Source organism: Peromyscus eremicus, chromosome 6, assembly GCF_949786415.1.
Source record: "Peromyscus eremicus chromosome 6, PerEre_H2_v1, whole genome shotgun sequence".
Lineage (NCBI taxonomy): Eukaryota > Metazoa > Chordata > Mammalia > Rodentia > Cricetidae > Peromyscus > Peromyscus eremicus.
Genome location: NC_081421.1, coordinates 94153472 through 94169070, shown reverse-complemented (window position 1 = coordinate 94169070; position 15599 = coordinate 94153472). Strand labels below are relative to the sequence as shown.

At 42.8% G+C, this 15599-nt stretch overlaps 1 protein-coding gene across 3 annotated transcripts in view; it reads left to right on the top strand.

Moving 5' to 3' along the window:
* Positions 1–5487: 5487 nt before the first annotated feature.
* The window catches only part of Fnbp1l (formin binding protein 1 like), a 79511-nt gene continuing 69399 nt past the window's right edge, over positions 5488–15599 (top strand). For all 3 annotated transcript variants that reach the window (XM_059266184.1, XM_059266185.1, XM_059266188.1), the window contains exon 1: positions 5488–5688. In XM_059266184.1, coding sequence (XP_059122167.1) covers positions 5665–5688 — 24 coding nt within the window. In that variant the 5' untranslated portion in view covers positions 5488–5664. The remainder of the gene's footprint in view (positions 5689–15599) is intronic.

Below are 15599 nucleotides of genomic sequence, written 5' to 3'. Positions count from 1 at the left end.
CTATGTGTTGTTTTGCTAATTGATATTCATATCTTAAAATTTGTCGACACAGATTACCTTCAAACAAACCAACAAGTAGGAGAAACCACAGGAGTAGTTTAATTAACTAGTGGAGGGTCTGAAGAGAGGGCTCGATGTTAACAGTGCTTACTGATCTTGTAGAGGTCCTAAGTTCAGTTCCCAGCACCCACAAAGAGTCTCACAACTATCTGTAACTCCAGTTTCGGGAACTGAATGCCCTCTTCTGGCCTCCAAAGGCACCAGGTGCTTTACACAGTCCGCGTACATACATACATACATGCAAGCAAACACTCATGCATGTTAGATGAAAAACATCTTTAAAAAATCATCAACTTGTAAAAGTTTTAAACTAGTTTAAGAAACTTTAATAGATATCCAAAGAAACCTGTAATAGTTATTCTGTTGCTTTGAAGAGAATTTACCTAAATACTTAACTTTTTAAATTTTCTGAAGGTTATTTTATTTTATATGTATTAATGTTTTGCTTGCATGTAAGTGTGCACATGCCTGGTGCCCATAGAGGCCAGAAGAAGATACCTGCTGTCTTGGAACTAGTCTTATAGGTGCTGCAAACTGCCATGTGGGTGCTGGGAACTGAACCCAGGTCACCTGCAAGAGCAGCTAGTGCTCTTAACCACCAAGCCATCTCTCCAGCCCCATACTGAACTGTTTTGAAAACTGTACAATCTATCATAGTGTAGTCAAAAATGAGAGACAACTCACCATAGATGTGGAGAAGCAAGTCACCTCTTTGGACACAGTCCATTTGATTTATATAGTTCTTTTCTTCGTTGGAGACAAGGTCTTCCTGTATCACTCTGGCTAGCCGGGAACTTGCTGTGTAGAACAGGCTGGCCTTGAACTTGCGATGATCCTCTTGCCTCTGCCTCCTGAGTGCTGGGATTGCAGGGGTGCATCACCTTGCACAGAAGATATTTTTTTTTTCTTTTTTGCAAAGTTCCATTAGAACTATTACAGGAGATAGCTTAGCTGTATTTAATAAGGGAGAGTAGAATTCCCCAAAGGCATAGAATAGCCCTTCTGTGCACCTTGCTCTCTTTCCTCATGATTTCTCCTTACTCTAGGGAGCCACCTTCATTTAAATGGTGCCCTTGAAGTTTGGGTTTCTTCCAGCTCTCAGCAGTACAGAAAGTAACGACGACTATTAACTAGCTACTGCCATTCTTTTCTTGGCTGGCATGGGTCTGGGGAGCCAGAAGCACTCCTCTCCCTGTGTGGGGCTTCATTTGAGGCTGAAAACGGCTTTTTGACATTCTTCCTAGTAAAGTTTAGCTGGCTCTTCTGGCCTGCTGACTTAGGTAATAATTTCATTTTTAGACACTGCCTCCGTAGGTTTTGTTCATTTGTTGAAACAGGGTCTCCTGTAGCCCAGGCTGCCCTCAAACTCTTATGTAGCCGAGGATGGCCTTGCACTACTGATGCTCCTTCTACTTTCTGAGTGGGGAACTTACAGGTGTCTTCCACCATGTACACTTTAAAAATAGTTTTTATTTCTAAAGCACAGCCTTAATAATAAATATTAAGATGTTTCTAATGAGAAAAAGTTTTTGCTACTTGTGCTGTTTATACTTTGGGAGTAGAAATTGTGTATGCTTGGTAGCCATTCATGGAGGGGACACTGACACATACATGGTGGGGAAGCTTACTGCACTCTAGATAGTAAGGTGGCTGAGGCTTTGTTTCTTCCTACAATCAAGGGTTTGGAGGTTGGTGTGTTTGGACTAGTGAATTATTACATATTCACAATGTGACAGTGAACAACTGTGCTTTACACCCTGACTTAAAAAAAAAAGCCACAATTCACTCGGGGAAACTAGAATCTGGAAAGGGTATGAGATAAATGTTTAGGACATAATGAAATTATAGGGGAATAATTATTTTGTATCAATTGAAAATAAAAACTTTAAAAGCTCCCTCAATGGAAAAAGAAATTATAAAGGGGGCTTGTGTTTGAATTGATATGTGATAAAAGGAAAAATACATCACTTGGTTTATTATGGACTGGAGTTCAAACAGAACTCCGTCCAAGTGTTTTCCATAATGTGTATCAAGGTGTTGGCATATCAGCCCTCTAGAGGCAGAGGCAGGAGGATCAGGAGTTCAAGGCAGCCTTGTCTACATTAGCTGTGTAGCTGTTAGAGGTCATCCTGGCCTGTATGAGACCCTGTGGTTTGGTTTGGTTTTGTTGCTTTTTAAAAGAAAGGATACAGTGTAAAAATGGTTAAAATGGTAAAAGAGCTTTTGTAGTAATGCAAGCCTGACTCACTGGAGTAAATATGTGCAGAAAGGAGATAATTTCCCCCTTGATTCTCAGTGCTGCTTACCTTCAAAAGCCTGCAGAACGAATTAGAAACCAAGATGCCATTCACTGCCAACAGGTTAAGTAGCAAAAAGGTACAGTTGACAGAACAGAGTTTTGTTTAGGGTTTCAGGTAAGCTATAGGGAGAGCATCCAGAATAGATGATAGCCTTGTTATACTACAAAGCTATTCACAATCATGGGTTAAAACTTTAGAGATGAAAATGATGTATTTAAACTACTTAAAAAATGACTTGTGAAAAATCACAAATAGCTTGAAAGGCTATGCTGGGCTGGCAAGATAGTTGAGCAGGCAAAGGCACCTGCTGTGCAGGTCTGCAGATGAGATTTTGGTCCATGAAACCTATGTAGGGGTGAAAGGACTGACCACACAAAGCTGTCCTCTCACCTCCACGTGCACATTGGAACAGCTACAACCCACCTCCCGTAAAACAATAATCATAAAACAAAACAAAAAACTCCCCCACAAAACCTCTGTCATATAACATTTGCCTCTGTGTTATGTGTGTGTGTGACTGTGTGTGTGTGTGTAAAACACCTCTGCATAGCTAAATGGCAACTATTTTAGAGATAGGGCTACAGATAGGGTATGTGTTGAACTCTGATTAATATTAATTTTTAAAACAATATATAACACTAGACATTTTTATTCCCGTGTTGTAAGAACTTGTTTTTCTTTTTTGTGGTGCTGGAGGTCAAACCCCAGATGTTGAACACGATAGACAAGGATGTAGTGGTTAAAAATGATTGTGTGATAGAAGGCGTGGCCCAGATTTAAGGTGGATCTTCCTACCTTAAAAGGTTTGAATTAAAGGTGGGTTTTCCCACCTCCAATGAGTTAAGAAAAATCTCACACAAGTATACCCATCTGCTTGGTTTTTAGTTAATTCCAGGTGTAGTCAAGTTGACAACAAAGTATAGACATCACACCAAATCTAGGATTTTTTTTTCTTTTTCAGAACTACGGATTGAACCCATACACGATGGGCAAGTGTTTTACCCACATCCCCAACTCAAAACATATTTTTATTTTTAAGAAAATAAGTTTTTTCTTAAATTGTGGAGTCTTGTTCACAAGTTTTGGGAGAAGAAAAACAGCTCAGCTTGGAGTCAAAGCTTTATTGGGGAATTATGTAGTCAGTATAGTTTTAATATGGCTAATAGCTTGTTTCACTCTGTTTTGTTTAGGACAGGATCTCTGCAGCCCTGGCTGTCCTGAACTCCACAGGTAAACCCGGTTGACCTTGATTGAAATCAGAGCTCCACCTGCCTCTGCCTCTCAGAGGTGTAATTTTGGTTTGAATTACAGTCCCTACATCTTACATGGCTGAACTTCGGTACGGTACATCTTAGCACTGGAATAGCGCTAAAGGAGACAGTCATTTAGTAAATACTTTCCACTACTAATTAGTGTAACCTGTGATTGCTACATAAATTCATGCTATCTAGAGAGAGTGAAAGCAGAGGTGATTAGCACTGTTAGGAGACATACCTTGAAAGAATTGTGTTTGAACTAGAGAAATGCAGAAGAATATCGGAAAGCAAGTATTGTTTAGGTAATGCTTGAAAGATATCCTCTCTCATCCCCACCTCCACACCCACCACAGCACACTCTGTAACTCAGGCTAGGCTCCAACTCCAGGAGTTCCGCCTTAGCCTCTCCAGGAGGCACTAAGATTACAGATGTGAGTCATCATACCTTGCTTTAGAGATTTTTCCAAAAGCATTTAAAAACCGGCCTTAACCTAATTAGAAGAGAGTACTCCTTTGCTCAGCCTGCCTCAGAAAAGGAATAGCAAACAATTTGGTGAGTGGTGGCTAGACCGCTCGAGAGCTCTGGTTGTTTGCTTGGACCTCAACAGGGAGCGGAACTGGGCAAACAGGAAGGTTGGGGCGGAAGAAGCTGGAACACCTGTGCAGGTCCTGTGGGGAGGAGTTTCAATGCTGACACGAAGCCTGTTTGGGGGGGACCTTGAAACATTCAGCCGTCATGACTCACTGAGGAGTACTCTACTAGTTATAGATTGAAAACGTGTGTGTGTGTGTGTGTGTGTGTGTGTGTGTGTGTGTGTGTATGTGTGTGTGTGTGTGCGTGTGTTTTAAGCGATGAGCAATTAATACTAAAGCATATGTCGGGGAGTCGCTGAGCATACTGTGCCCGGTATCTAGTAGCACCAGCCAAATTTGCTGACTGCCAGTGGAGGCAGGCTGGGATAACTCAGCGGAGGAAAAACGAAGTGGTGGTCTGTATCCAAGACTCCTACCAGAGGCAAGAGATATCTCGGGTTCTGAACAGGTTGTTTGGCACCAGGAGGGAGACATCGGTTCCCGGAGGTGCTGATCAACCTAGAATTCGGGCAAGCTCAATGTCTCACCTCCAGCAGGTGTCAGCCCGGTTCGCTTTACACCAAGTCTGTCTTTCACCATGGCAACTTCCCCAGATGATTACTGGATCGTTTGCCTCTTGAAAAAAAAAAAAATGAAAATTAAAAAAAAAGATCTCCCGAAAGAACTTACAATAAAATCCAGATGCTTTATTAAGACAGATTGAGACACGTTGCATTCACATTGGACGTTTGACCTCTACACATTTGTGTGTGTGTGTGTGTGTGTGTGTGTGTGTGTGTGTGTGATTCCCAAGAACCCCAGGCTGAAGCATCAAGCCTGGAACGCGAAGTCCCTTAACAGGAAAGATTATTTGAACTAAACACACCCCCCCACCACCACCACTGCTCAAACGTTTGGACGAGGTTTCTTTGTCAGCGCTCGGCAGGGAATGCTGACGTGAGGGGGGGTCGCCTCCTTCGAGGGGGCTCTCGGAGCAAGGCAGGGGCAGTGGGCGCCCTCCTCTCCTCTCCGTCTTGGAGCCGGGGTCGTGAGTGCGGCTTTCGGGACAGCGGCGGGATCGGACGCCGCCGCGGAGGGAGGAGGGTCCGAGGGCCGCCGGGGCGAGCCGCCTGCGGGAGACCCCCGCCAGCCCCGCCGCGTGCCGAGTGCGGGCCCGCCCCGATCCCAGGGTGCACCGCGGCCCGCCCCCTCCCCGCCGTCCCGCCTCCCCTCGGCCCCGGCCCCCTCCCTCCCGGCTGCCGGGAGGCGGGGACGCGGCGGCGGCGGCGGCGGCGGCGGCGGCGGCGGCGGCGGCTCGCTCCAGTCGTGTCTCTCCCTCACTCACTGGGGAACCCGGTGGTTGGCGGCAGCTTTCGAGGCAGGGACTTGGCGGCCCGAGCCCGCGGAGGGAAAAGTCGGGGCGAGCGGAGCAGCGGGAACCAGCCTGCCGGCGCGAAGTCGCCTCCGGTTCCGCCATGAGCTGGGGCACCGAGCTGTGGGTGAGTGAGGGGAGCCCGGGGCGGCGCGGGGTCCCGCTCCTCTTTGTGCCGCGAGAGACCCCCCTCCACCCCCTCCACCTCGGCCGGGAGGCGACGGGGCGGGCTGCCTGTGCTCCCGCCGAGGGGACCGGCTCCAGCCCTAGACGGCCGCCGCCGTCCCCTCTCCCGCCCGCGCCCGACTTGGCGGACGGGCGCCCGGCCCCGCTCCGCGCCTTTGTACGCGGCGCCCGACGACGGGCGGGGCAGGGGGGGACCATTGTCCCGAAGGAGCGGCGCTCGGCTCTCTCCCCGCGCCGCGCGCCTGGGCGACGCCCCAGCTCCAGGTAGGGGGAGCCGGGGCGGCTTTGTTCCGAGCCCGGCCTCGGGCCAGCCAGGCCCAACCCACACGCCCATTTCCCTCTCCCGCTGCCTCGGTGCTCCGGACCGAGGGCGCCCGCCGCTCCGCGCCGGCCAGCTCCGGCTGCAGCCTCTTTGGGCTGGCGGGGCGGCTTTTGTGACCGGAATGAGGTAGCGAGAGATCGAGGAGGGGACGCTCCTCTTGCCGATTGCTTGGTATTTTTTTTCCCCCTCCCGTTCTTTATTCTCACTTCTCTCGCTCTCTTTTTTTTTTTTTTGTCTTTCCTCCGCGCCTTTCTCGAGCGCCGGAGGCTCCAGACAATGCCCATCAGTGCCGGACCAAGGTGCGGCCGGGGGCTAAGAGGTCGGAGAATTCGCCCGGGACGCCGCCACCGCCGGAGGGTGGAGGTGTGCAGGGCAGTGATTTCTCAGGTGCGGCCGGGAAGATTGGCGGCTTGGGGGCGCTGTCTCGAGCGCCGCCGGGCCCCTGCCACTCCCCTTTTTATCCCACCTGTGCATATTTCCCGTGCCTTTGTTTGCGAAAATCTCGGACAATCTCCGTTGAGAGAGGAGGAGAAGGAGGAGGAACAAGTTTTGAGTGTGTGCACTAACTGGGATTCGAAGCAGAGCGTTTAACGGGAAGACCGAATGTTTTCTCATTTTCCACATGTTGTAGATTGGGGATTTTAGAAGTGACACTTAAAAGGCCGTCTAGTCACCTACTTAACCCAGCCCCAGGAATCTGACCTCTCAACACCCTGCACAAGTGTCTGCCCAGTCTGCAAACACACCACTCCAAGACAAAATACCTCAGGAGCCTCACCATTCTGTTGCTTAGATAGCATTGATTGTTCTAATAATGGGGGGCATCCTTGTAAATGAATCGTGTAACATTAGTTAGATTTTCAGGCATTATTGGTCCTTTCCTGTTTGTTTGTATGTTTATTTGTTGAGACGGTCTCATAGCCTTGGCTGGCCGGGAACTCAATATATAGACCAGGCTGTCCTTGAACTCAGAGATCTACCTGCCTCTGCCTCCTGATTGCTGGGATTAAAGCTTTCCCCTTTAATTTGTACATTTTTATGGTGGATTACAATGTCATCATGTAGTGCTCATGGAAATGAGTATAGTTTTATTTTCCATTTACAGAATTTATTGTTTATCTATTTGGACCCGAGACCTCACACACGCTAGACAGGCACACTACCATCAAGCTGTATCTCCAGCCCCTTATTTTTAATTTTAAATCATGTGCCTACTTGTGTCATACTGGTGAGGAAGCCAGAAGATGGCATCAGATCCAGTGGCGCTCTAGTTACAGACAGATAGGAGGCTCAGTGTGGGTGCTGGGAACCAAACTCAGTCCTCTGCAAGAGCAGCAAGTGCTGTTATCCATTGAGCCATCTCTCCAGCCCCTTATTTTCCGTCTTTATAATTAGAAGAGATTTTTATTTTTTGCCTATTCAGATGACCCAAGCACAGAGTAATCTAGAAGGTAAATAGAATGCTTTAAAAAAGTACCTATACAGCCGGGCGGTGGTGGCTCACGCCTTTAATCCCAGCACTCAGGAGGCAGAGCCAGGTGGATCTCTGTGAGTTCGAGGCCAGCCTGGACTACCAAGTGAGTTCCAGGAAAGGCGCAAAGCTACACAGAGAAACCCTGTCTCGAAAAACAAACAAACAAACAAACAAAAGAAGTACCTATAGGAAAACCAGGAAAGTATTACTTAAATTTAAAGAAATTCGCTTTGTATCCTACTACAGAGAAAGTTTGAGGAAAAAACAATTCTAAGTAAAACTAAATATAATTTTAAAGTATGTATGTGTGAGTGTGTGTAGCCCATGCTAGCCTACAAATGGCAGTGCTCCTCCTTCCTTAGCCTGCAGAATACTGTGATTACAGGTGTGAGCCACCGTGCCAGGCTCTAAAGTTACTTAAACGTTAAGAATATGTTACATTCGGAAATAATTCCAGCCCTCCAGTGTGTCTTGTAATTTATTAATTTAAACATCTAAATAATTTCTCAGTAATTTGAAAAGATAAACAGAGTGATGGGAATTTAGGTTCAAATTAAAAGTTATTTTAAATATAACTTGGAAATTCTTGAAAAATACTTTTTATTTTTCCATTAAACTTGAGTAAGTATTTTTGGTGGTTTGAGGACTTGAGGGGAACATTTACTATAAATTAATAATGTAGACTCCACTACTATCAACTTAGTTTCTAAACCTTAAATAAATAGAACTTGGAATAAAGGATTGTGATTGGGAATGGAGTAAACATAAAACTTTATTGGACTTTGTTTTCAGTTTTTTTAAAAAATATTTTAAATCTGTGTGTGTGTGTGTGTGTGTGTGTGTGTGTGCGCGTGTGTGTGCGCGCGCGCGCGCGCGCATGGGTGCCTAAGGAGGCCAGAAAAGGATGTATGATTCTTTGAAGCCAGAGTTAGAGGTACTTGTGGATTGTCTGAGGTGGATAATGGGATTTGAATTTGATCCTCTGCAGAAGCATTTATCTATCTATCTATCTATCTATCTAACTATCTAACTATCTAACTATCTATCTACTTACCTTTTATTTAACCTGGTTCTGTGCGTTGGATTCAGGTCTTCATACTTGCAAGGCCAACTTATCAACCCTGCCATCTTCCCAGCCTCACTTTTTTGCAGTTTTAATCCTTCTTTCTTTGGCAGGGTTTTGCTATGCAGCCCAGGTTGGCCTTGAATTCCTGTTCCTTTTGCTTCGGGCCCCTGAGTGCTGAGGATACAGGTGTACCCTACTACAGCTTGCTTGTTTTAATGCTTCTTAAAGTCTTACATTAAAATTGGAAATAAGGGGCTGGAGAGATAGCTTAGTGGTTAAGAGCACTTACTGCTCTTCAAGAGGACCCATGTTCAAGTCCCAGCACCCACACGACAGCTTACAACTTTGTAACTCCAGTCTAGGGGTTCCTATACCCTCTTCCGGTCTCTGCCAGCAGGCACGCACATGATAAATAGACATACATGCAGAAAAAATACCCACAAAACAAAAACATTTTAAAATTGGAAATAAAGGTATTCTATAGAATATTTGTGGCACTGGGTTGCAAAATAACAGTAACTTGCTAAGTGGATTGGAGCTGGCTTTTGTTGTGAGTTGTGTGGTAATGCATAAAGCTTTATGCATTAATGTATTTGTGCTTTAAGAGACTTGTAGTTTTAAGTGAGTGTTTTAAGTGAGGTAGTGACTAGAGTCACAGCCTGCATTTTCTTTTTCTTTCTAGCATGCATGGTTAGTTACGTGGGGACATCTTGGGCTTACTTACTTTGTTGACTTCTTTATCATACAAAGAATAGAGAATCGTAGTTAAATATGAATCAGTACAGATTAGCATATATATATCTAGATATCTAGATATCTAGATATATGTGACAGAAATAGACTGGATACATCACATTTATATGGTTTATTAAAATTTTGCTACCTGGATCTGGTAAGATTGCTTAGTGGATAAAGCACTTGTTCGTTCAAGTATGAGGACTGGAGTTCTGATCCCCAAGAACTCACCCAAAAGTCAGACAGGTATGGCAGCTGTCTGAAATCCTAGTACTCAGGGCTGTCACAGGTCCCTGGAGATAGACTAGCCAGAGTTGGCCAACCCCAGATTCAACGAGAGAAAACTGAGAGCTGCCCTGTATTTCAGACCAAGCCATGTATAATAACTAACCTACTAAAAAGATGTGGAAAAGACTGATGTTAGGTTGTTCAAACAGATTTTAGTTTTGTTTTTCTGACTTATACAGTAATCTAGGCTTTGTGGACATATACTAAAAGAATTAATTAGAAAAATGAATCTCTAGTAGCTCATGTGATTTAAGACTTTATTATTATTTTTTTCTGTATATAAGTGTTTGTCTATATATATATATATATATATATATATATATATATATATATATATGCACCAGGATATGTGCCTGGGGTTCTTGGAGGTCACAAGAGGGCATTGGATTCCCTGGAACACCATGTGGGTGCTGGGAATTGAACCTGGGTCCTCTGGAAGAGCAGCTGAGCCATCTCTCCAGCCCTAAATTTAGAAGTAACACTAAAATGAGTAGAAAGTTACAACTGAAGGTTAAAACTGTTAAAAACATGTTTACTCTGTTCAGTGTAAGGAAAGCTTTAGAAAGATTGTGTCATTTCACCTAGGTTTTAGAAGAAGAAGAAGGGTTGTGCATGTGGGGATTCTCAGGTTCCTGAAGGGCAGAGATCACGTCTTATTCATTGTTCTTTCATTGTGTGCTTCATTACTGTTTCTTTAGTTATCAGCATGCTTCTTGGCATAGAGCCTGACACTGGTAGGAACTTGAATAAATATTTTCTGGGCTGACCTGATTATAGTGGTTAGATTTGGCTTGGATTAAATGTAAGATGTCTGAAAGTAGTGAGTTGTAGACAGGGACCAGGCACAGAGGTCGGTTTGGCTGACTGCTTGATTCAGGAACTTGGTATTTGTGTGTCTGTTTATGTGTAGCTATGCATTAGCATATAATTAACCCAATTTTTGAACCATTTAAAAATCCACAGAAGGAAATCTTAGTTTGCCATGGTAGAAGGGATCTTTCTTCCCCAATTCTTTGGTGAAAGGAAGAGGCATTCCTTTAGGTTTTATTTATTTAAATTTTTGATTTATTTTTATTTTATCTGTATGAATGTTTTGCTTGCATGTATGTCTGTGCACCATGTGTGTGCCTGGGTGCTGTTGGAGGTCAGAAGTAGGCATTGAATTCCTTGAAACTGGAGTCACAGAAGTTAAAAATGGTTGTAAATTGCCATATGGGTGCTAGGAATTGAACATTGGTCCTCTGGAAGAGCAGCCAGTGCTCTTAACCGCTGAGCCATCTCTCCAGCCCCTTCTTTAGGTTTTAGAAGATAGACATTGCATCTACTTCACCACTCCTGAAAAAATATTTGAAGAGTTGTTAGTTTCTTCAGTATATTAATATGTTATGGATTCTGAAACCAGCTGTAACTTTTAATACGTATTATTACCACAGCTTGTTAATACTATTACCCCTCGTCTCTCTCCTCATCTGTCATTTAGTATTTTTACTTCCATCTCACTGTAGTTACCAGAGCTGTTTCTGGAATTGAAAGACTATTCAATGGGAAAAGGCAGTAAGTTTGATGGTGCTGCTTTGCTCTATTAAGAGTTTTGTGAGCTGATTTATGCACTAAGAATGTGTGTGTGTGTAAAATCTTGTTCTTGAGTGAGACACCACTCTAATTAATGATAGAATGATAAATGCTTTAAGTTGCAAATTGTGCTTTGAAAATAATCTATTGGGACTACACATCATTTTAATATTGTCATTCATGCTTTTCAGTATTTTCTTTTGTTCCTAAAATAACATTGTGGTAAAATTTGTGATTGCTTTTGCATAATTTTCACTGACTAGTTCTTTGAAGCATTCTTTATAGTATAAAGGGATGCTATTAGGCATTATAAGATATCTGACTGCTTTGTTAATGTGGGATTCAGCATTTAGGATTTGTATGGAGAGCTGTTGAGAGAGGCATAGTGAGAAATGTTTTATATAAAATATCCCCATTGAATCCAAGCTGATATTAATATTTAGGGTTTAGGAGCAGTTTTTCCTTGTTTGAGACATGATCTTGTGCCCAAAGCTGACCTCAAATTCTCTATTGTAGCTGAGGCTGACTTGGATTCTAAGTCGGCCTCCTTCAGCTCCCAGGTGCTGGGATTACAGGTGTTCACTGTTCTGCTTGGCTTCTCTTTAATTTCTTGAGAGAACACTAATCAGCAGTCTTTAAAACACCTGATGAGGGGCTGGAGACGTGGCTCCAGAGTGTTTACCTAGTAGCTTGGGTTCGATTCTAGCACTGGGTGTGAAAGTCTATTATATGTTTATTATAATTTGAAAAGCACACTTTATCATCATTTTCAGCACATTAGAATTTTAATTTACGTTTGTACCTATTTTGTTTCTGCTTTTCTAGACATGCAGCTGGCTTGTAGTAAGCACTCAGATACTTCTTGACTTGGAGGAATTCAATGGATTGCTGTAACTTTGTAATTAAATTATGCTTTGGATACTAAGGTAGTTTTTATTTCCTGGTTGTGTAATTCATTGGCCTTCCCTGGGTTCTGCATCAGTCTAGTCAGCCATCTGTGGTTTGAAAATGTTTAAAAAAGATTGTGTCTGTATGGAACACTAAAAACCACTACCTCAACCCTCCTCCCAGTTTATTGTTCCCTAAGCCATGTAGTATAACCGCTGTTTACATAGCATTTATATTGTATTAGGTATCTTTTGTAGTCTAGAGATGTTTTAAAGTATGTGGACAATTTGTCAGGATTGCTTAGGGTATACCAGATATGGGTCCACCTTGTGGAAGGGACTTAAGCACTCATAGAGTTTCTTTCTGTGAGCACTACTGGGTTCAGTCCCCTATGGATTCTGAGGGAGAGCTACACCTGTTGTATCTGTTGTAGCCTTAGGATCCTTTTCATAGCTTGGAAATAAAACCAGATGCATCTTTTCATATGAAAATGTTCTCAGTTTATTTAGATCTGGGAGTCTTGTTTCCTGATTATTTGAGTACAACTGATTATCTTTAATAGCATACTTTTGGGCTGTTCCAATTCTAAAAGGGAGAGAACTCTGAGCACCCAGTTTTTTGTTACATGCTCCTACAGTTGATATGTCCTCCTGTATTTGTTCTCTTCCATCTTGACTTGAGATCTATAAGAACTGTCCATCTATGGACTTTTACTTTCTTTTGCCCTGTTTAGGGTCACCACCAATCTGGGACCATTTTAAACCAAGTTTAAGGTTTTGGAATTCACTTGCGTGGTTGTTGAATTTGCTTTCTCTTCTCCTATCTCTTGTTATTTTATTAAAACAAAGATCTAATTTTTCAAAATTGTCAAACTTCCTAGGACAGAGGTAGCTTTCAAATGCATTCATTCATTTCTGGATGGTCATTTCTATTTTACTTATGACCTTGTAATTCCATACTATTTTGTTTTTAGTGACTTTTCTTTGTCCTCTGACAAAGTACCAGACAGAATCAATTTAAGGGAGAAAGATGTGTTTTGGCTCCTGCTTCATAGGGTCCTGGCCATGGGAGGGAGGACATGGTGGCTGAGGCAGCTCTTCTCAGTGGTGCTGGGAGACTATGGTATGTATGGTTTGCTTTGTCTCTGGCTCAGTAAGCAGTCCCCTGGAGATAGGGCAGGCTGTAAACTCTTCAAGACCTGCCTCTGAGTGACCCACTTCCTCCAGCTAGACATCACTCCTACTTCTCAAAACAGTACCACCAACTGGGGGCCGAGTTTTCAAATACATGAACCATGTGAGACATTTCACATTTAAACCACAACACGGTGACTTGTCTTTGTTGCTTTAGCTTATTGAAATACATTTTATCCACATTTTCATCTAGACTATCCAGTGGAATAGTGATACTGAACTAAATAACCTAGTTTGGCATTATTGGAAGCCAGGATGTTCTTGTATTGAAATTTTAACATTTGCTATTATGTTCTTAATAGGTAAGAGCTGATTTATTGTGTATTTTGTTTTCTGAATGTACTTTTTTTTTTCCTTTTTGGATACATTCAAGATCTCTTGTAAGTTTTAGGCTGGCCTCAAACTTGTTACACAGCAAAGATGGGCCTTGAATGTCTAATCCTCCTGCCTTCTACTTCCTGATATGAGATTGTGGACATCTATCCCTACTCTTGGTTTGTACAGGGCTGTGGACTAAAGCTAGGACTTTGTGCATTCTAGGTCAGCATGCTACCAGCTGAGCTACATCCCCAGTTCTGATGCACTTCTTTAATAGGATTGTCAGTTTGTATCTTGGAGGATATTCTCTAGTACTTCGTTGTCTAGGTCAGTGTTCTTAACCTTCCTAATGCTGCAACCCTTTCCTATAGTGCATGCTATGGTGATCTCCAACCATAAGCTTGTTTTTACTACTTCATAATTATAATTTTGCTACTGCTATGAATTGTAATGTAAATATTGGTGTTTTCCAATGGTCCTAGGCGACCCCTGTGAAAGGGTCATTTGACCCCCAAAGGGGTTGAGATCCACAGGTTGAGAACTGCTGGTTTAGATGGAAGATAGTTTTGTTTTGTTTTGTTTTTTGTGTTTTGCTTTTTTAAAGAAAACATCACTAGACCCTTATTTCATACTATAACCCCTCCCTGCAAAAACCCAACAACCCTAAAAACAACAAGACCAAATGGATTAAAGACATAAATGGAAGACCTGAAACTTTAAAAATACTAGAAGAAAACAAAGACAGCTCCATAATAACATTGGTCTTGACAAAGATTTTTTTTGTTAATATGACCCCAAAAGTGTTCATAGCAAAGGCAACAGTAGGCACAAATGGAGTGACATTAAACTGAAAAGCATCTACACAACAAAGGAAACAAGATTACTTTTTGTAATCTATATGATAAGGAATATAGTCTCAAGATATAATGCATGACATGATCTTAGACATAGGCAAACGGGTTTGTGGAAATGGCTCAGGGAACAAAGTGCTTGCTGTGTGCTGAGGACCTGAGTTTGAATCTTTCCTTGTAAAGTATGTATCTGAAGTCTTGGTGCTCTTATGCAGAGATGAGAAGTGGAAGTAGGAGAACCCTGGACATGCACAAAGCAGATAATGTGGTGTATGCAGCAGTGAGAAACAAAGAGACCCTGTCTCAAAGTAGAAGACAAGGACTGCCGCCTGAGATTGTCTTCTCACCTCCATATATGTGCCCACACATACATGCACACACATCATGACATACACGTGTGTATGCAGACCTGAATAAGCATTAATCAAAAGACCAACAAGTATGGAAACATGTTCAGTGTCACTACTCATCAGGAGAATGTAGATTGAAATCATAGTGAAATACCACCTCATATCTCATGAAAAGTGGCTTTTAGCAAAATGATGAGAAGTTAGTTTTGGTGAACATGTAAGAAAAGAGAACTCTTGTGTACGTTTGGTGGAAAAAGTATGGAAGTTCTTAAAGATTTTTAACTAGACTTCATATGGTCCAAAAATCTCACTCTTGGGTATATAGCTAAAGTATATGATGAGAGCATGTTGAAGAGATGACTTTATTCTCTATTGCAGTGTTACTCACAATAGTCAAAATGTAGTTGGTTGGTTGTTTCCTTCCCCCAAACTATGGTTGAAACTAATCTCAAACACAACAGTATTTAGAAGTGGGATCTTTAGGAGATGATTAGGCCATGAAGACATTGCCTTCAAGAATGGTATTGGAGCCCTTATAAAGGACTTGAAGGAAAGAGTTTCCCCTCATTGTTTCTCCTACGTCATCATGTGATAACACAGCATGCTTGGAAGCAGAGAGCAGTTTCAGCAGGCACCAGAACTGTGAGAAGTCAATACTGTGGGTTTTTTTTTTTTAAGATACAGTTTATTATTTCATGTGTATGAGTATTTTACTTGTATGTATGTGGGTGCCTGGTGCCTGTGGAGGTTAGAAGAGAGCATAAGATACCCTGGGACTGGAGTCACAGATGGTTG